Raw genomic sequence first — 22,537 nt, forward strand, 5'->3', positions numbered from 1 at the left:
GAAAGGTACTTTCCTGAATGGGGTGCTAGAGAGACCTTCTTCATAGGTGTCCTCCTTAGCCCTCATCTCATACTGGGTAGTTTTTACCTACTTGGGTCATGCATGAGAAGACAGCATTTGGCTTCTTGAGAAGAATGGGGAGGCGCTGGGCCAACTGGCTAAGAATTTGATTCTGTGAAATTGGACGGTTTTCTATTTGGCTGAGACAATAGTTTGAAAACACCCAATTAGTGACTGTAAGTAATACATTGTTTCACTGAATTAAATGGTTTTATCATTCCTCTGACTGGATTTAGAGCATAGATAAAATTCTTGAGGAACAGATTAGTGTCTGAAATGAATCGGTTACAGGTCACCAATGACCAGGGGAAGACTAGTTCATAGTCTAATGAACTAGGCTACTTCTTCAGAAACTAGGTAATGAGCCTAGGTATTTCAAAAGGAAAATACTAATTTCAGAGCAGTCTTTCCAAAGCAAAATCCAAAAAAAGTGATGAAACATCCTGAAATGTGGTATAGACTTTATTCACTTGTTTATCAAGTAAGAAGCTCATAGCCTAATGAGAGATAGAGAAACAAAATAGTAAGTATATAGGACATTGACTTAGTTTTTGTATATATAGTGTTATGTCCACAGTGCTACAGAACATAAGACAAGCGTGTAGCTTGGCTTTGTGGCTTTAAGGGAGGTTGAGAAAGTTTTCTGAAAAAGATGGCACTTGGAAGAAATCTTAAAGAATGGTTCAAGGTTATTCAGGTAAAGGCAATGGGGCAGTTGTGTTGGTATGTAGAGGGATTTCGGCATCAAAGAAGCAGAGCCTTGAAATATTTAGTGCAATTAGAAAACTTTAGAAAGTTCTGTGTGACTAGATCAGAGCACTGATTATGAAGCTGGAATGTCAAAAAACAGCAGGGCCACACTATACTGAGGAGTTTGAATTTCATCCCGAGGGCAGTGGGAAGCTGAAAGATATCAGCAGTGACATGATTGTATTTGAATTTTAACAAAATTGTTCTGGTAGCACATTGGGGAGTGGAGTAGAATAAGATCAGAGCTTGGGGGCGATGTTGAGATTGCTGTTGCAGTTATCCAAATGACAAATGACAGTGATGTAGGCAGTCATGAGGGTGATGGGAAGAGGGGTATGAAACATCAGGGAGGTCAAATTCACAGGATTAATTATTGCTTGTATGTGTGCAGTGAGGGGAGAGAAGTCAAGAATACTATTCAGATATATCCTAAATGAGATGACCACTATAGGACAAGTGCATAAAAATTAAATGCAAGGGTAGGGATGGTTAGTCATGTAATGACTTGGCAATCGGTGAAGGCTTCATGGAAGAAGTGGTCTTTAACATAAGAGAGAATTGGAATTTTAGTCCCACCCAGCACCAACCCCACCTCTGGGAAGGGGAGATGGACTGAAGATTGAATTTAATTGCCAATGGCTAATGATTTAATCAATCATGGCTATATAATGAAGCCTCCATAAGGTTCAGAGAGCTTCTGGGTTGGTGAACATGCAGAGATGCTGGGAGAGTGGCATCCTGGGGAGGCCATGGGAGCTCCTCACCCCTGTTCCCATGCCTTGCCTTGTGCATCTCTTCTATTCAGCTATTCCTTTTCTTATAAACTGGTGATCTAGTAAAGAAAATGCTTCTCTGAGTTCTGTGGGCTGTTCTAGCAAATTAATCAAATTTGAGGGGCAGGGCTCTTAGGAACCTCTGATTTATAAATAGTTGGTTAGGAGGACAGGGACCAACCTGGGCTTGTGACTGGCATCTGAAGGGCAGGGGCGATGGAGGGCAGTCTATGGTATTGAACCCTTAAGCTATGGAATCTGATGCTGCCTCTGGGTAGATCATGTCAAAATTGAATTGAATTTGCCAGGGTGTTTCTCAGCATCTAGAAGGGTTCAAGAATCTGGAGAAGGGGCTGCGTGTAAGTTAATAAAGAGACTAGAAATATAAATTTGGAAGGCATTTTGGGGAGCCAGAGGAGACTTAGCTATAGTAACCAAGTTCTCTGAATCTCTGGACCCCTTGCTTTTTATTAACACAAATTGCCCTAAAGCAAAGCAGATATACATATCAAAGGTAAGGTTTGGTATACAGTAGGCATTGTCAGGTTGGGGGAACTGCCTTCGGCTGTTCCAGTAGCAGGCAATAATATACGCAAATCTTTAGGTTTGGGGAAATGCTTTCAGCTATTCCAGCAGGCAATAATATGTATCTTCAGCCCTGCTGAAGCCTCAAGGTACACCAACCTTTGGATGAACTTCTTGCATTTATGACCTACTGAAATTAGCCCCCAGCATGAATTGTAGGACACCTACCTGGTGTCCTGAGAATTGCTTGTTGGTGTAAGGAACTCACCCCACATCAAATTGGAATTGATACCAGAATCTGCTTAATTGGTGCTCAGTAAGTATTTGTTGAATGAATGGATATTATTGAATGGTTGAATTCTGGGGTTTCAGAGTATAAGTGCCCTTAAGAAACTAATATAACCATCAAAATTGGCTGATAGAATTCCAGAAAAGAGGCATGACTTACCTATATGTTTTTAATTTATTCATGTTGCCCAATACATTCTTTTAATTTGATCATTTTGGCAATGGAGAGCAACCTATGGATGATAAAATATCCATGTTTATAAGTGGCTGATGGCAATTTTACTTGTACATGTGAAATGTATATATTATTTTACATATTACTGTTATTTTAAGTTTTTATCCCTAGCACTTTGGAAAGAGACTTAAGATTCATTTGCTAATCTTTAGTCCTTAGGGGCTGAAAACTAATTACAAAATTATAAGAAAATCTTGTGGTTTTTGTAAGCATGCCATTGAAATACAAAAATAGCACTAGGTTTTATTCATTACTTTCTCTTCATTTTTATCCTCATGATAACATTACCTGCACTGTCACAATAGCCTGGTAACTGTCTCCCTGCCCTGTACTTTCTACAATCTGTCCTACCTATGGACAGTTGAAGCTTCATAAATCTAAGCTTTGATTATGTGTTTCCCCACTTAAATGCTTTAGCCTGTCTTTAAGGGGCTATAAAGGGATGCCCAACATACTTACCTGGCCCTAGCCAACATTTCCAGCTTTACTTCCACATCCTGCTTATTAGAGGTGAATAGAGACCTGCTGGACCCATCATAGAACAGTGCTTCTCAAATTTTAATGCACATATGAGTCACTTGGGAGATCTTGGTACAATGCATTTTCTGATTCAATAAGTCTGGGGTGGGAACTGGGTTCTTGCCTTTCTAACAAGTTCTTAGGTGATGCTAGTCTGAGTAGGAGGGCCCTAACAATATTATGCACTCATCACCTCTCATTGTCATGTGTTTAGTAACTGTCTTCCTTCACTGGAGAGTAGGTCCCAGAGGGCCATATCAGATCTGTCCGTTTCACTGTTAAATCCTTTGGGATCTATCAAAATGAATCTAAAATTCTTAATGCTCTGGCTTTGGACAGGGCCTAATTTACTTACCCTTTCCCCTCAGATGACACGCAGTGAATTGAATCCAGAAAGTGACCTTTCCAGGGAGATACCACGAGTTAATGTAGAGCTTCGAGTAGGAGGAACTGGCCTCTGGAATAAATAGCTAATGTGGCACAAAAGTTCAAGTGAAGTTCTTAGGAGAGGTAGCAGTTATTCAGACCTTGCCTCCCAGGTATTGGGTACTTAGCATAGAACTCCCACTGCAAGATCTTTGGCAAATTGCAAATGTCTAAAGGAAGACAAGAAATACCTCTGGGGCATTTCTCAGAATCCATGGAGGCTCCATAATTAGACTAACAGCATATAGGATAACTAGAGTGTAGCCAATTGAGAAGGATTGACCTGATTCTTCCTTTTTAATTACCTTAATTTTATGCATCAGGTAATTAATTGAATGACTTAGTGATTACAGATGCTTTTTCTATCTCCAGCCAGGAATGAAAACAAGTTGCATCAGAAACATAGGCGGGAGAAGGAGGGGATATTAGGGTGTGGGCCTTTTGATAGGCATCTGAATGAACCCCAAGTTGTAGTACAAAACTCACTGTGGTGTTTTCTGTCTGAATAATGTATTTGTCTGTGTTGAAGGAGGAAACTACAGGGAGTTCCCCAAAGCAGCTTCTAGGAATAGAGCAGGGTTTCTCAGCTTTGGCACTGTTGACATTCTGGGCCAGATTGTTTTGTATTTTAGGGAGCTGTCTTGTCCATGGTAGGATATTTAGCAGCATCTTTGATCTCTACTCACTAGATGCCAGTAGCATCCCCACCCCCAAGTTATGACAATTAAAAATGTTTCCAAACATTTCTCTCTTTCCCTGGGAGAGGAAGGAAGAGCATCATCCCCAGGCAAGAACAGCTAGACTAGACCACTGGTCAAGCTAAGGCTAAGCAAGTCTACAGGGTTGCTATAACAGCCACACAAGTTGTACAGTAACAATTCCACAGAGTACCATTCTCATAAATTTCAATGTTTGGGGAAACTTATTTAAGATTCTGATAATATCGACAACATGAAGCTTTGGCCTTTAATAATGAACCTTTGTAGGCTAAGAGCCTCCCCCATTTAAATACAACATGAAGAATTTATAAAAGCTATGTGCCCATCACAATATCTGGTGACTTTAATATCCAAGAAGGTGATCCATTGGTCACCTTGATCTCCACAAATGTTCTTTTTTTTTGTTTTTTAATATATCTTTTTTTATTTCCTTCAATGTGAATTTTTTTAATGTGTTGTGAATTTATCAGATATAACCATTTAGGACTGTTTTTACTACCTCTACTAGTATGGACAGATAAATTTACAGGCATTATTTTGAATGTACAGTCTACTTCAGTTAGCATAATTTTATGTAGGGGGTGATATCATTTGAACTTTCATATGGTGTAGTTCATGGGACAAGCTTCTGACCCTGAAGTCTCACTTTGAGCCCGGCTCCCAGCTTACTGGCAGTTGGACAAGCTAAGCTATCAACCTAAGACTTGACACGTCCATAAAATGAAAAATTACACACAACCTGTCCTATCTACATCACAGGATTCTTGTAAAAATTGACTAGGTATCAATATACATAGAATTTTTCAACTATAAAGTACTATAAAATAACAATTACAGTTACATCAGTGAAGTTAACTATCAAAATAATTATTTTAACTTCATGCCTATAACCAAAGATTTTAAATGAAACAGTTTAAATAAAGTGGTTACTGAGGAAACGAAAACTATATTACTCACACTATGTTCCTAGACTACCCTATTGAGTCTAATATTTGGAAATATTTAATTCATTTTAGAGGGAAAAATATGAGCTAAGGTATTTATTAGTGTTTATACAAACAATCTGCAACCACTCATTCAAAAATAGGGTTTCTTTTCCCTCGTTAAGAGTGCATCCTTTAATAAGACTGTATTTGAATAAGAATTCCACACAAATAGAATATATACCTTAATAATACAATAAAGGAAGGAAGGAATATTTTACATCATACAGACCAGTCAGTTGGTTCAATCACGATGAGCTATGCTTCCAACCAAATACTTATTTTTTATATTTATTTTAATTACAACTGTGCAGTCAGTTCAGTATATGCCAACAATCATACACAGCTCTAACATTTAGTAGTGTGAAGCACACTTAACTATTTCCAAAGGGACATGGGATGTGGTCTTCATTTCAGAAGAGCAGAAGAGACTGTATTACTGTCCGCTCTTCAACGCTTCAACTGACCATTCCATTGCCTCATCAAGGCCAGTGCCTTTGGTTGCTGAAGTTTTGAATATTTGCCATTTTCAGTCCTTCAAGGCAGGTAACCCTAGTGAATTTGCCATCTCTGAGGGAGCCATAGCCTGTTCCATGTCCTGCTTATTTGCAAACACCACCAAAATGGCTTTTCTCAGCTCTTCTTCCTCCAACATGGCACCTAACTCTGATCTGGAAATGCCAGTTCCATCTCTGTCACAACTGTCTACTACAGAAATGGCAGCATCTGTGATTGAATAACATCTCCAGTATGGCCTGACACTGGTCTGTCCTCCTAAATCCCAGACTTGAAATTTATGGTTCTTGTATGTTATCATCTCTTGTATGTTAAATCCAATGGTAGGAATAGTAGTACCAACCTCTCCAACTTGTAATATATACAAATTTGTAGTTTTTCCTGCTCTATCTAATCTCAAAATTAAAATCCTCATTTCCCGGGTTTCAAATAGACTCGAAAATATACTTGAGAAAAAGCCACCCATGATGAAGCGCCTGTCCGCCCTCGTCGATGGTCAGAGACAGGCCTGGCCTCGGCAGCGACTCTACTGGACCTCCGGTGCCGCCACCTTCACTTGTCTTGGCTTCCGGTGGCTTGGAGGTGGTTTCCTCGGAAGCCTAGTCAGCCAGCAACTTCCACGTCGGCCACCTGGCGTCTCCGCTAATGTTCTTGTCTTCCACTCCACCTCATCCTAGATTTTGTTATCATCAGTAACTGTATCACCTCTAAATTCTTCAGGCATCTTTCTTTGTGATCACTGACTCCTATGCTTCTGACTTGATTAATCATCTGGTTTTCCTAACAATGTTTTGACCCCAACTGAGTCGCCAGTGCATTGACCTCACCATTTTGCATCACTGACCACAACCCTCTTATCTATATTTACCTCTTTACCCAGTTCAGACTCAATTATGTAACTCATTCCTTGTAAAACCCGTCAGTAACCTCGCCTTACTAGCCCTATGATGTGTTTGCCTGGCTAAATGCCTTAAAGATTGAATCTCATTATCTACCTTGTCTCTTTCTATATCTAAACAGATAAACATCTACACTTAAATGGAAAAGACACACTGTATAGTGACTAGTGTGTTACAGTTTAAATTCAAAACCACAAACTTCAAATGGGCATTTACACTGCCTGGAGTTCTCCTCCTGGTAAGTTTGCTTTCTCCTCTCTGGGACAGTCTTTCATACTCCCATGCCCTCACTCTTGATATCTGCCTGAAAATAGAAGTAACTCTCATATACACATATCAAGTCTAGAACGTATCTTTATTCCTGCCTGTATTTTCTATTTTCCTTCCTTTCACTGCTTTTATCAAGGGTCAGTCTACTATGTTCTCTATCTCAGTTCTTCAAACATTTTCAAACATTTTGCTTCTATAGTTTCATCTCCTGCACCATAGTTTCTTCCTTTCAACCAAATAATTTCTACTGCATAGAAATATACCCTGGTTTCTCACATTTTACATTGATCCAAATTCTACTTCTTCTACCATCATATTTCTCTTTCCTCCTTCACAGTAAATCTTCTTGAAGGATTGGTCTAAATGCACCAGATCTGGGTCTTTATCTCCCACAATTTCTTTAATCCAGTGCAATATGTTTTTTGCTTTTTTGTTTTTACCATCTTTACTTCTCTAAAACCATTCCTGTCCATGACCATCATGTTGCCAAAACGGATGGACACTTTCTTTGACCATCTTGCTCACCATTTACTGTTGGCCACCCTCTCCTTTTTGAAATTCTTCTCTTGGTGTCTAGAATACTACCTTCTCACACTATTTTCTTGCCCCTTTAAATTCTCCCCAAACTATTTTTTAATTATAGTTCACATACAACATACAATATTATATTAGTTTCAGGTTTACTACATAGTGATTCAACATTTGTATGCCTTACAAAGTAATGGCCATAATAAGTCTAGTAACCATCTGTCACCATACATAATTTTTATGATATTATTGACTCTATTCCCTATGCTGTGCATTACACATCTGTATCCTCTTTGTATTATCTTTTTTTCCCCCTGATTTTTACTTCCCAATCCTACCTTTAATTGTGAGAGTTCTCCACTGATTGGGCAAATTCTCTGTCTACACATTTCTCTGCAGTGATCTCATCCACCCTATGGCTTTAAATACCAAATGGTTGACTATGGCTCCCAAATCTGTATTGGCATCCTCTGTTCTTTCCTGTGTTCCAGATTATATATTCATCTGACTCTTACTATTCATGATTGGATATATGACAGTCATGTCAAATTAGTATTTTAAAAACAGTTTTTGAATTTTTTTTCATGTTTTCCCCAAGATTTTCTTGTATCACTAAATGGCACCTTTAACCACCTCAGAATCTACTCAGCACCAAATCCCAGGAGTCAACCTTGACTTGTTCCTTACTTTAATTTCTTGCTCATAATCCTTCATCATGAGATTTCATTCTATTTCTGAAATGTGTCTTCTTTCCCTGGTCAAAGAGCAGCAGCACCGAAAACCTGTCAAAGGCGACAACACAGACTTTATTCAGATTAATACAGTGGGTTAGAGAGACTCCAGTATAAACTGAGCTCAACTCCAACTAACACAAAGGTAACTGAGGTTTTCAAAGGGAAAACAGGGAACAAAATGGGGCTATGAGGAAGTGAATAGGGGGGTACAACATGATTCAGGGAGCTATGGTGGGAGTGGAAAACTACAAAAAAGAGTAAGTGGAGAATTACCAAAAATGATTTGGCAGTGTCAGTGCGAGCAATGCACACTTTGTGGTTTGGCAACATTTCTATTCAGCACGGGGACTAGGGTCACTTTAGAAACTTGGTCTAGTGAGGTGAAGCCCAGGCTGTCTCTTAGCACAGTGTTCGCTCAAGTTCTTTGTGCCACATGGGAGTGTAGTTCACACTGTCTTCTCTGCTACCACCTTGTCCATCATTTGTCACCTGGACTTTTGAAAGAGCCTCTTCAGTGGTCTCCGTGCATACATTCAATTAAATCACGTGTTCATTAATCATTAGGGAAATGCAGGTCAAGCCAACAATGATATACGACATCATACCCATCAGAATGACTGTAATAAAAAAAGACGGACAAGTGTTGGTGGGGATGCAGGGAAATTAGGTCCCTCATACATTGCTAGTAGAAATCTAAAACGGTACAGTCACTTTGGAAAACAGTATGGCACTTTCTTGAAATGTTAAACATGAGCAATTCCATTTCTAGTCATCTACCCAAGAGAAATGAAAGTATGGCCACACAAAAATGTACCTAAATGTTACTATAAGCCCATTATGTATCATCAGCACAGGTCTCTGTTTATTGCAGTCACTCAGGGACCTAGGATGACAAAGCAGTCATCATTCCTACCAACATTTGTAAATTGTTATTCCAGAGGGTAAACATAACTCTGGCAGATCTTATGTCAACAATGAAATGATACACATTACTTCTGCTCACAATTTAGAGGCTAGAATTAATCACAAGGCCTCTTGTGATTAGTTCCTTCTTCCTTTTCTTTCAAACAAAATACTATGCATTTTCTTATGTCCAGCTTAGTGTCATCTGATCTAATACAAGGAAGTGCAACCCTAAATGTGCCTGGGAGGTGAAGAATTGGAAATGGTCAGCAGGCATACTCATGGCTCTTCTGCCTGTGCCTTCGCCATTCCTTTGACTTGGTATGGTTTTCCTTCATCTCTGGGCAGAACTAGATCCTGCTCATCCTTTAGTTCCCAGGACTTCCCTGAGAGAACTTCTGTGACAAGTCTGTTCCAAGCAGTGCCTCTATCTCTTGCACAATCCTTTTGAGTTCTTTATCCCACCCCCTGAAGTGTTGTGACCCTGCTTATTTCATGATCTGAAATCATTTGCTGTATTTCTTTGCTTATTTTCCTTTTTTTAAAAAAATATTTTATTGATTTTTTATAGAGAGGAAGGGAGAGGGATAGAGAGTTAGAAACATTGATGAGAGAGAAACATCGATCAGCTGCCTCCTGCACACCTCCTACTGGGGATGTGCCTGCAACCAAGGTACATGCCCTTGACCTGAATCGAACCTGGGACCCTTCAGTCCGCAGGCCGACGCTCTATCCACTGAGCCAAACCGGTTAGGGCTCTTTGCTTATTTTCTTATTGACTAACTCTTCCTGCTAGGATGTAAACTTTTTGAAGCTATAATTTGTATTCTGTTCCATCCATTACCAAATCCCTAGCATTTAGAACAATGCCTGGCAAGCTTGTAATAGAAAATCAATAAATATTCATTAAATGAATGAGTGAACATGCTTTCTTACCTCCCTAGCATTTTTCATGCCTTCTTTCTCTTCTTTCAAACAGAATACTATGCATTCTTTTACATTCAGCTTAATGTCATCTGCTCTGTAAAGCCTTTGATTTATTTTTAATTATTGGTCAGAGGTAATTTCTAACCCAACCATGCTCTCATAAAACTTTACTTATCCTTTTTTTATAGCAGACTAGAGGCCTGGTGCATGAATTTGTGCACAGGTGGGGTCTGGCTGGCTAGCCTCGATCAGGGTCAATTGGGCTGGATGGGCAGGGGGGAGGGTCCCCAGGTGGTTAGCGGGCTAGCCCCGCCCCCTGGTCAAACTCCGGTCTAACTCCCAGTCTAGGGGACAATTTGCATATTACCCTTTAATTATATAGGATATTCTGCCTTATGTCTTTGTAGTTATATGCATGACTCCTCAACATTTCCTACCTCATACTTTGAATTAGATTTATAGAACATTATTAAAGCTAAGTGATATGACTTATAAGTATTTTATATCCCAGTTCCCAGTCCATTCTACAAATATTTACTGAACATCTGTGTTCTAGGCAGGGTTCTTGATGCTGGGGACAGAGCAATGAACAATGCAGACACAGTCCCTGCCCTCACAAAACTTATTTTCTATTGGGGCAGACAGACCAACCAATAAACCAAGATGCGATAAGCTTTTTGAAGAATATTAAAGTAGCGTAAAGTGGATGGACAGGAAAAGGGAGTGTTGGTCAGGGAAGGGTTTTTGGAGATGTGATATATGAATAGAGATCTGCATGAAGTGAAGATACAAGCCATCCAAACACCTGGGAGAAGTCTGTTACAGGCAGGTAAGAAAGCAAACACAAAGGCCATGAGATGGGAATGAGCCATTGTACTGTGGGTGGAGTGGGAGCAAGACAGAGAGTTATTGGAGCAACATTTTATGCAGGGCCTCTGTAGGCCATCTAGTAGGTTTGGGTTTTGTTCTGAGTGTATTGGCATATGCTGAGTAGAGTTTGAACAGATCAAGATTTTTTTTTTAAGCATCAAATCAACCATCACACCATGTCCTGGGTAGAGAAGAGTCTGTGGAGAACAAAAGTGGAATAAAAAAAACTAGTTCCAAAGCTATGTGATATATCAGGTAAGAGAGGAGGGTTTAGATGAGTGTGGTGGTGAAGAAATGCTTGCTAAGTGGCTGGAAGTTGAGTGCAGTATCCAGGGAGCCAGGTGAAGAAAGGGTTTCAATAAGGACGAGGATGGAATAAATCAGTGGTGTGAAGAGGTCACGCAAAAATTAACACCTGGAGTCATTGGTGAGCTTAGTAAGTGTGGTTTTCCTGGAGTCATGGAGGCGAAAGCTTAACTGGAGTGATTTCAAGTAACTGTGGAAGATGAGGAAGTGGAAGCTGAGAATGTAGACTGATGGAATTTTGCTATAAAAGACAAGCAGATAAATGGAGAGGAAGTGTATAGTATGCATAAAAATGATTATTTAATGGATCAACATTTTTATTAAAACACTGAGAAGGAGATATAGAAGAGAATGGATTTATTTATAATTTTTGGTCACTCTAATCTTAAATGGAAGTCAAGGCTGTCTTCTCTCTACTCTTTTAACCTCTCTTTGTCCCCAGGGAGAAGAAATGTTCCTCACCCCCACTTCACCCTCCCCCCCTGCCCCGCCCCTGCCCCCGCCCCGCCCCGCCCCGCCATAGATCAGACTCCAAGGACAGCAAGGCTATCTTGCTAATGGTGAAGATTCTAGAAGGAAGTAAAAAGGGAAAACCTGTAGATTTGTGCTAGGCAAAGGCTCTCTTTGCCCTTCTATGTTGGCTCTCTCTTGTTCCCATCCTTTCTTGGCCATGATACCTTTTTTTCTCCCACTTTGAGTTTCTTCCCAGAAATGGGGATAAAATATGCTTTCCAGAAAGCCAGTTGTCATGGCTAGAGCTCTTAATTGCAGATGAAAGAGAGAGAGAGAGAGAGAGAGAGAGAGAGAGAGAGAGAGAGAGAGAGAGAGAGAGAGAATATAAAAAGCAAAAACTGGTTTAGGTCAAAACAATGAATCCATTCTTTCTGTTTATTGCCTTCAATAGTTTTTCTCATCAAAGAAGTAAGACTAAAACAGGATTAGGTTGTAGACTTAGGAGAAAATGCTAAAAACAAAACAAAACAAGTCACTTGAGTGTTTTTAGTCTTTACCAGGGATTAGCAAACCATAACACATGGGCCAAAACTGGTTTATGACCTATTTTTGTAAATAAAGTTTTATTGGACCACAGCCACATGGATATCATTTACATATTGTCAATGGCTGCTTTCGTGCTACAGTGACAGTGTTAAGGTGTTGTGAAAGAGAGTACATGTCTGTAAAAGCCTAAAATATTTACTATCTGCCCCTTTAAGGAATGAAGTTGCTGACCCACAAGCCTCCCCCGCCCCCTCCGTCTATACTAACATTTCCCTAAATGTGCCCTCAGTGAGATGGCCTCACTGGAATACACTGTACTCACAGGCATGAGAACTCCAAATTAAACAAAGTTAAGCAAATTCACTTACTGCAGGACATTACAGATCCCTTAACACGCCACTATGCCTGTGAGTCTCTAAAAGGGGATAAAATGTGCTTTGCAGGTTGATGGATGGAATCTTACAGGAATTAGGATGATATGATGATTCTCATTCTAAAAATGCCTAAATCTGGCCTGAAAGATACCTCTTCTTTTCATAGGGTTCCTGGACAAGCAATATCCTAAGAAAAAATGGAGTAAGAACAACAAAAATGCCACTTTATTAAGACTGCTCAAGTTTCCAGTACCCCAATACAGGCCTTTCTTGGAAACGGCCATGGAAACACACACTTTATAACTTAAGGCAGACAAGGGGCTTGCTATCCTCTCCCTGATTTGCATCTTGGAATATTATCTCATGCCAGGCTCATGAATAAAGGAAGTTGAAAGAGATGGATGGGGAGCAATATGGCAGGTCGGCAGAGCAGGCTCTAGCCTAACTTATGTGCTTGGAGGAGGTGGAAAAACGAGGGAACAGTCATAGAAGTAGCCGCTTATAAGTGGAAGTGTGGGCGAGGGAGTGGAGCCTTGTTTATGCTTTTAATGCACAGTGGTTGTATCTGATCATATTCTAGAACTCTGAATAATCTGATATGCAACTCCTTATATGCAAGTCCTCCTCCTTTGCTGGTGGGGAGGACAATGAAGAGGGATGGACAATTAGGGACAATTAAGTGTGCCCTGCAATGGTAGAGGATGCTGGTTTTTCCTAAGTTGTCTGAGTTCAATAATTTTTATAGTTCCCAGAATTCATAGTGAGACCAATCTTCTAGGAAACACAGTTCAATACTGTTGGCCTAAACAAGCAGTCCTCAGACTTTAGTGGGATAAGAGTTATAGGAGATTTTTAAAAAATTTATGTTTTTATTGATTTTAAAAAGGAAGGGCAAGGAAGAGAAAAACATTGATTGGCTGCCTCCTGCATGCCCCCTACTGGGGATTGAGTCTGAAACCTGGGCATGTGTACTTCCTGGGAATCAAACCAGCAACCTTTGGTGCATGAGACAATGCTCAATCCACTGAGCCACACTAGCCAGGCTGGAGATTCTTATTATCACTTATATTCTTATACTCCAGCTCAGAGCTTCCATTTCAGCAGGTTCAGGAGCCTGCATAGTTTTAACAAACTCCCTAGAGGTTCCAAATCATGTAGTCCACTGGTCACATTTTGAGGAACAATGGTCTCAACTTTATTTTTTAAAATGTATCTTTATTGTTGGAAGTATTATAGGTGCCCCCCTTTGTCCCCAGTGACCCAGAACTTGCAATATACATTTACAACTAATCTGAGTTTACTTTCACTCTTTTTGATCCACTCTGACAATCTCTGTCTTTTAATGGATGCATTTGACCATTGACATTCAATGCAATTATTGATATTGTTGGACTAATATCTACCATACTAGTAGCCCGTTTGCACGAAGATTCGTGCAATAGACCTTCATTCACCTGGCTGCCTGCACCAGTTTTCTGCCGGCACCGGGGACCCAGGCCTTGGCTGTGGCCACCGCCTTCTACCTTCTTTCAGGGTCCCGGCTTGGCCCTGGGCGGTGGCCTTGGGCTCGGCTGCACCCAGCGTCCCTGCGACCCGATCGCAGGAGCGAGCCGACCCCCCAGGTCAGCTCGCTCCTGTGATCAGAGCAGGCACCCGGCTGGCGCCCAAGGCCCGGAAAGCCCCGGGCGGCTTTCCGGGCCTTGGGCTCCACCACACCCCAGCCGGGTCCCTGCGACCTGATCGCAGGAGCGAGCTGAACCCCCAGGTCGGCTCGCTCCTGCGATCGGAGCAGGCACCCGGCTGGTGCCCAAGGCCCGGAAAGCCCCGGGCAGCTTTCCGGGCCTTGGGCTCCGCCACACCCCAAAGTCCCTGCAACGGTTTCCTGGTGGGCGTGGTTGATGGGCGTGGCTTGGTTGGTGGGTGTGGCTTGGACATAGCGAAGGTGCGGTCAATTTGCATATTTGTCTATTATAAGGTAAGATTCCTTACTGTCTTCTATTTGTCGTCCTTGTTCTTGGTTTCCCAGTTTTGTTTTCCATTCTTATTTTACCTTTTGTGGTTGTAATTGAGCATTTTATACAATCAATTTTCTCTTCTTTCTCAGCATATTAACTATACTTTTCTAGAGTTTGCAAAGGAATTCGTAAGCTGTAGTCTCGCCCCACTTGGTAGAAAGTGTTGGAGTAAAACTCTAGGCTGGTAGCTAAGCTTGAGTTTCACTCCAAAATCACTTATAATTTAGGGAAACCTCTGAGCCAGAGGGGCAGTTGGTTTTAGACTTTTAGTTTGAAATTTTGGCAAACTGAACTCTCGGAGGCATGATTAACAAATTGAACCTAGGAACATTTGAAAGTCTTAAAGACTAAGGGGTTCTTTGTATGTCAGAAACAGTTGCAATGTTCCCAAAGGTAGCAGTTTTTAGAGGGGTTTTTAAGATAACACCTCAGTAAGGTTACGATCCAGTGCTCTGGGTTGTTTGAATATACTTTCTGGAGAGTGATAGCATCTTCTTTTCTGGAAACCATGAAGAACATTAAGAATGGACAACATGAGATCTTGTGTGGTTTACATACAGTTCGCAAGAAAAATGAAGACTTACTGTAGCACAACTCAACTGGAGCTGAGTGCAGAGAGAGCAAGCTGCTTTGGTAGGCAGCAAACTAGAAATGTACGAGCATAAGACGGACTGTAGAGGGAATGCAAATATCTTATCAGTTCTAGGGTTCTGAATTTCAAAGTTTCAACTTTTAAAGTTCTCATCAGCTCCGAGATACTGAGTCTGATGTATAATCATTGCATACCATTTTGTGGTTGTTGTTGGAAGACAGTGTCAATTTTACATTTTATTTTCTTAAAAATAACTCATGTGTCCACTTGGGGGTAGTCAAGTATTTTTTCAGTATCTCTAGGGAGTCTTCCTCTGCAAATGCATTAGATGTGAGTAAAAACAGTACCAACTAGATGTTGTGATATTTCTTTTATTCTGCAAGAGACAGTTCCTTCTAGTGCATAAATAAACATAATAGGAATTATGGGTAAACACAGATTTCACTTCTTTTAAAATTTATTTCTTGTAATGCCCCGCGTGTTAACAACATACAAATTAAAATTGTTTTATTAGCGAATATACCCAGAGGCTGAATGATGGTAGTCTCATTATATTTCACCTTCAATTTAGAATTCAATTCAATTCAATTGACTAAAATAGTTCTAAAATGGATTGAAAGTTCCTGGGTTTTAAAGATTTTCCTCCTCTTAAAACAATTTTAAGTTCTTTACATTTTGACTGTAATAACAACATAACAAATCACTACAAAATTTATAAAACAACGCATGTTTATTATCTCAGTTTCTGTGGTTCAAGAACCTGGGTGTGGCTTAGCCTGGTACCCTGGCTCAGGGTCTCTCAGGGGCTGTAATCCAGTGGTTCACAGTCCCACAGGCACTTTGGGGGTTGGCGAGGAGAGGATCCGCTTCCAAGCTCACCGGCAGCTGGCTTCCCAGAGAAAACTGAGGGAGAGGGAGAGGGGGTCCCTGCCCAGGGGAGAAGCCAGAGTCTTTCTGTAACCTAATCTCGAAAGTGACATCACATGGACTTGAGGGCCAAGAGATGAGGATCCTTGTATGGGGACATTAGAGGCTCCACCACACAGGTATAGATGAGGCAATGCCGTGATCTTAAATGATTTCTCTTTTGAAAAAGTGCTACAACAATATTCAGTAGTTAAGCAGATTTCTATTTTGTGGGCTGAGTCACCAGAACCCGTCTTGCACTGGTGTCAGCAGACATGGGCTCTGGTCCTTTCTGGGGCACTGCAGTCCCGAATCATGGTGTCTTTGTCAACAGAGAGGCAGTTTGATTATACTCGAAGGTCCTTCTAGTTTGGACATTGTTTTCAAATAAATAATCAATTTCTGTTTAAAGGGGGTCCTACCCTCTTTCCTTTAGGCATGAGTTTTACAATCTCAGCACTATTGACATCATAGGTCTGATAATATTTTGTAGGGTTTTTTTTTTTTGGGGGGGGGGCGAGCTGTCCTGGCCACTGTAAGGTGTTGAAAAGCATCCCTGGCCTCTACTCACTAGATGTGAGGAGCATCCCCCTATTTGTGACAGTAAATGTCTCCAGACATTGAGGACCACAAGTTTAGCCGGAGCCATACTTAATCTGGCATACACGAATGATTTCCTTTTCTGTACTATCTTGGGTTGGTTTTTTTTTCCTTTAAGAGAAAAATCTGTAAATTAATTAACACACACATGTTAATAACTTACAAGTATTTGTAATGTAAAAGAGACATGATCTTTTGAGGTAGAAATTCAAGGCCTAGAGATAAGGTGTTTCCTAGTGACTGTGTCAGCGGGTGGGTGGGTGGGAGTGGGGGTGGGACACTATTCATACGAAGCATGAATCATACTTATCCCACACACATAAAATGAAATTACTAGAGTGCAATTTCCAGAACTACTGAAGTGATTGTGTAGAGAGTACGCACGAGTCCAGTGATGGTTAATTTTATGTATTTGTGATGTCCAAACATTTGGTCTCACATTATGCTGGGTGTGTCTGTGAGAGTGTTTCTGGATGATTATGCAGGTACATTTTCATTTCTACATGTACTGTAAACAGTCAATACCCCGGAGGCTTTCTCCTCGTCATTCATCTCTGAGCTTGGTGTCTAGGCTAGAATGATCACATTAGTTGGATCCTTAGCCCTGTGTCTTCTAATTCTGAGAGCCCCAAATCAGACATTTAATTCCCCATAGGAAGACAGGCCAAAGGCCTTCAAAAACAATTAAAATGCTTGGCCATCCTTAACAGCCTGAGTGCCTGTGGCTTTGCGGCTTCCTTATCATAATATTGATTAATCTTTCATGTAACAGCGAAACAATCTTTAATACATATTTGTGCCTTCATTATTAATGAGCTCCTAGCCATTGCTGATGGAATCTTGGGCAGCTTGTTTATCTGGTAGAAATGATTACAAGAAAAAATAAAAAGCCTGACACATTTCCTGGTGTAGAGCTCATTTAAATCGTCTTACATTTGAATGCTGCCAGAGAGTAACATTCTCTAAAAACGTAAACAAAAGGAGATGTTAAAATAACATATCTTCATGAAACAAAAAAGTGCCCCCATTCCTAGTTATTATTCTCCTACAAACATTTTATTTTCTGAAAAGTCTTATATTTATTTTAATAATGTCACCAGTAGATTGACATAATTTTCTTACATGTAGGTTCATAAACAAATACTTATTTTTTAAAATTGATTTCAGAGAAGAAGGGAGAGGGAGAGATAGAAACAGCAATGATGAGAATCATTGATTGGCTGCCTCCTGCATGCTCCCTACTGGAGATCAAGCCCACAACCCGGGCATGTGCCCTAACTGGGAATTGAACTGTGACCTCCTGGTTCATAGGTCAATGCTTAACCACTAAGCAACACCAACTGGACATACAAACACTTATTTTAGCACTTCCTAGGTGTCAGGCAGGATCATAAGACCGTTAGGAGTAGTATATTAATTTATTTAACCCTTATGTAACCACCATGATATAGATACTACCATAATGTCTATTTTATAGATGAGGAAACTGGACCACAGAGAGATTAGGAAACCTGCTCAAGGTCACAGCTAAGCATGTTATAGGCAGGATTTGAACCCAGGCATCTGGCTCCAGTGTCCATACTGTTGTTTGTTCTCTGGTCTGTACTGGTGATTTAGTGGGAAGTAAATGAGGTAATATTGGGGGTGACATTCAACTGAGAGGCTTTTGCTATGATGTCAATGAGGTAGAGTCACGTGTGGAATCAGTGTAGTGTAATGGGGGAGCTCAGACACTGCAGTCCATGTAGTTCTGGGTTCAAACTCACTGTACCACTTACCAGATGGGTGTCCCTAGTCCTGACACGTCGCTCCACTCCTTCTGGGAATATCATACATACCCCCCTTGGTGGGGAATGGCCTCATGGTGAGTCAGGTGTGCTTCCTGAGCTTGTAACTTGAGGATTGGCCAGGTGACTTGCTCACCCTGAGAAACACATACTCTGAGGGACCATTGTGTCTCCTACCAGTGCCCAGTTTGGGATAGAGTAGAGAGGAGCCACCACAGCTAACCTGCAGTTATATGAGTGAGATGTAAATACTGTTGTATGACTCATCTAGACTTGTCTATTTTACTAAGTGAGAAGTGAGGATAAGTCTTATTTTGTCAACTGAAAAGGGGGCATAGGAACAATATCTCCCTCTTAGTAAAGCTGTGAAAATTTAGATAATAGTACAAATGAATGTTATGAAATAAAGCTTTTTTTCAGTTTCTATCATTAAGGAATTGGTAATCAAATTAGAATCAATATTAACATTTTCAACATTTACAAAGGGAAACATACAATTATGGTAAACTATTCCTTCTGTTGATATAATAGTCAAATAAGCAAGCTTTACCCAAGTCTGGTTAAGCCCTATTTAAAAATATCTACTTGCTTACAAATCATTATCTAGGCATTAGTGTAGGTTTTTTAACATACAATTAATTTCATATCTTTGAAAATAATGAATTGCTTTTCTTTTAACTTTTTTTTTAAAAAAAAAACACAAACCTGCTCAATATAACCATTCCAGCCTACTGAATTCACAGTATATATTTTTCACTATGTATATATTTCACTGGCAATAGTATAATTTAGGTAGATGCAGCAATTTCTAGGCCACATGAAAATTAGTTAAAACTTTCAAATCTTGACTTTACCTAGAAAATGTTTTCAAAGTATAACATATATGTATGTCTAATGCAGAGTTCCAATGTGATTTAATGATTCAAAGGGGATGAAAACGAAAAGGGGGTAGGTTGTTTGCTTGGCTTGCATAATCCAATACAACCTCAAGCTTCTTTATAATGTTTATATAGTCCCTTTCCACACATTTACAAAATTTAAAAAATGAAGTCTCCAGCCAAGTAGAGAGAATGTGGAAATTGTGCATCTTTTTTACAATGAATCCTGTGGGATATTTAAAACAGATATAAAGGGAAGATAATGAGTAGCTCTGTTGCTATTTTCTGCACTAATATTAATGGACAGCATCCAAGGGTAATTCTTCCACTCTAGCTTAGTTATAAAATGCTGATGAGGTTTTCATGTCATAATTAGCATGCTTTTGATTATTTTATCTTTTACCTCTGGGTCAAAATCTGGCCCATTGACTACTTTTTGTCAATGAGTTAACCACAATTTTAAGTGGTCTGTAATTATAACAGTGTTATTGGCCATCTATTCTACAGACAAATCACACATATTATATCAAGATGGCAGATTGCTAGCATATTAAAGTTAGTGATGTGCTGAGGTGTGGTGTTGTCCAGTTTCTATGGTGTAAATATTCCCACTGTGGCTGATTTTAAGCTATCATTTGACAACAGGCTCTCAAAATTTCTATGTATGTAACAATTTTGCAAACCAGTCCTCACTGGCACCAGCACATCACTGAACAGCTGATACTTATCTATACTGGATTTTTATGTTGGAATAATGACACTTTTAATTATCCTGCAATGTCTTCATTCAGCTACAGCTCACCCATTAAAAGGATGTCCTTATGTATGACTGTTAAGGGCACTTTACAACAGTGATTATGATAATTTAAGTCATAGGCTATTTTTAGAAGCTAATCAAAGTATAAATCTTGTTGCCAAGAAAAAAAAGGACAAACTAATAATTAAGAAATCAATTTCAGGGGATTCTTGGGCCTTCTGACACTTGTTCATAAGTCTCGGATTAAGAATTTCTGCTATCTCTCTGGTCTAGACCAACTAATTGGGCAAGCAACCTTCTGAATGTCAGAGCTTCAGTTCACTGAGTTTGTGAATTACTAGAGAGCTCAAAAGTCACTGTCTCATTGCAGAAGAGTTAAATTGCCAGCATTTATCTGACTGACCTCTTCTATCATTATTCTAAAATTCAGAGATCACAGGGAATTCATGAGGAGATGTTGAGGTCAGCTATGAGTAGAGTTGAAAATTTAGTGTCTCTCCTTGTTCTACTAATTTTGTATGAACTCTTAAATAAACTAACTCTAGGACATGTGTATTTCAATTTTCACTTTGAAATATAAACTTCCCATATGTATATATGTGCTTAATTAAACCTATTGCCCCCTGACTTGGCCAAATACCTTTTTTTAATATAGTTTCATAGTACTTGTATTTGTATTTTGTAGCACACTTCACAACTAGATTTGAATAATTAACTCTGTAATGGTTTTCAAAAACAATCTCTTCTATTAGATGCAAACTTTCAGGGTCAGGGAATTCATAACCTGGAGCATGCACTTCACCTACTGTGTACTTAGTTAAGATCTGTTGAATGAAAGAGTGAGTTAGTGATAATTTGGGGGTTATAAATTTTTAGGAAAAAAAGGTAAATGAGGAGAAAATAAAGAAGAGACCAAAGTTTTAATCAAACAACCAAATTACTAACGTCAGTTTTAGTGTTATTTCTTTTTCTATCCATCCACCTATAATAGCAGCGTTTTTAGGCCTAGTCATTGGGAGTTGATGTTAAGGATAATGACCTTATTAGATCTTCATCAAGAATGTGTCTACGTTAAAAGGCAAGAAAGAAACTCATTTCTCCTCCATTTCTGAGGTTTTGTTTTGCCAAGTCTTTTCAGCTTAACTCACAAATGACCAGAGAGTTCTGCTCACCAAAATAAATCATCACTGGAGAATTATAATTCATTAAAGTTTGGCTTGTGATTAGCAAAACAAATTTTTAAAAATATTGAATCCCTTTGGAGATGCCTGTTCAGTTAAGAAATGGTGACATCAGAGACCAGGACCCCAATTTTTCAATAGGATGGTTCATTCAATTTAGGAAAAAATCAGAGACTAAAAGCTAGAACTTGCATATCTCAGCATCAGTGAACCCGGGAACTGGAAAGGGCCTTCTTGCACCGCAGGCACAGCAGGTACACCATTATCAACTCACCTGATTAAATGGCCAACTGAGGTCAGGCATCCCTGTCAGAAACAGAATCTTCTGGTTCTTAACATGGTTCTCTTTGGAGCTGTTGTTTGGCTCAGTATATTGGAATGTGAAGTCAACTCACTTTCCCTGTATTTACTGAACACCTACCATTGTAATAGATATATTTCCAGGGTTCTAGCAAGAGCAAAAATGAACACAAGATACCCAATACCTTTGATACATTTACATTCTGGCAAAGCAGGAATATAAATCACAGAAATACAAAGCAGAGTGAAGAAAAAGCTTACAAGACATAAAGTGACAGAGAATTCAGATACCACATCTATCAAATACATCAAACAATGTTTCACGGAGGAGGTACAACATTGAGATGGACATTGAAGGATGGGTAGGATAGAAAAAGATGGAGACTGGCGATAAAAGGGCAGTCTATAAGCAAATATGTGCAGCTGAGAAAATTGCGATGTATTTTCATAAGAAGAACAAGTAATAGTTTCTTGAGATGACATGATGGAAGATGAGTCAGGAAAGTAGGTTTTTCCATTATTATACATGAGGAGTATTATATAGGTAATGCAGGATTGAGTAGCTGAAAATAATGGGTTTGAGACCAGTAGTTACCATTTGGCTTGTCTTTTTATCAAGATAGTAGTAGACCACACTTCTGTTTATGAAGTTAGACTTTAGAAATCCAAGTGTAGACCAAATTGTGAAAATGACTAAGTTTATGTTCAGTATAGTTTATGTATCTTATGATCCTCCACCACAGCCTTCTACCTCATCCCCTTCTTCTCTAGGTAGAACTTGAATCTGATCGCATTCCTCGTGAGGACTGACTGATAATGACTTGGGCATAGGGATGGTGGGGGTAATAGTTGTAAGGATCATTCCCACGTTATCAGGCAGACTCTTCTAAAAGTACAAGTCTTCAGACTCTAAGGAA

General features: G+C 39.7%; 1 protein-coding gene across 1 annotated transcript; it reads right to left on the reverse strand.

Moving 5' to 3' along the window:
- Nucleotides 1-5,729: 5,729 nt before the first annotated feature.
- On the reverse strand, nt 5,730-6,297 carry LOC103295772 (ADP-ribosylation factor-like protein 1). The gene has a single exon (XM_054718067.1). The coding sequence runs from the start codon at nt 6,258-6,260 to the stop codon at nt 5,808-5,810; it is 453 nt and encodes a 150-aa protein (XP_054574042.1). The 5' UTR covers nt 6,261-6,297; the 3' UTR covers nt 5,730-5,807.
- Between the last annotated feature and the right edge of the window lie 16,240 nt (nt 6,298-22,537).

Source organism: Eptesicus fuscus, chromosome 6 (assembly GCF_027574615.1).
Source record: "Eptesicus fuscus isolate TK198812 chromosome 6, DD_ASM_mEF_20220401, whole genome shotgun sequence".
Taxonomy (NCBI): Eukaryota; Metazoa; Chordata; class Mammalia; order Chiroptera; family Vespertilionidae; genus Eptesicus; species Eptesicus fuscus.

Coding starts and splice junctions, on each gene's coding strand:
- LOC103295772 (XM_054718067.1), bottom strand. CDS start 6,260: ATGGGTGGCTTTTTCTCAAGTATATTTTCGAGTCTATTTGAAACCCGG.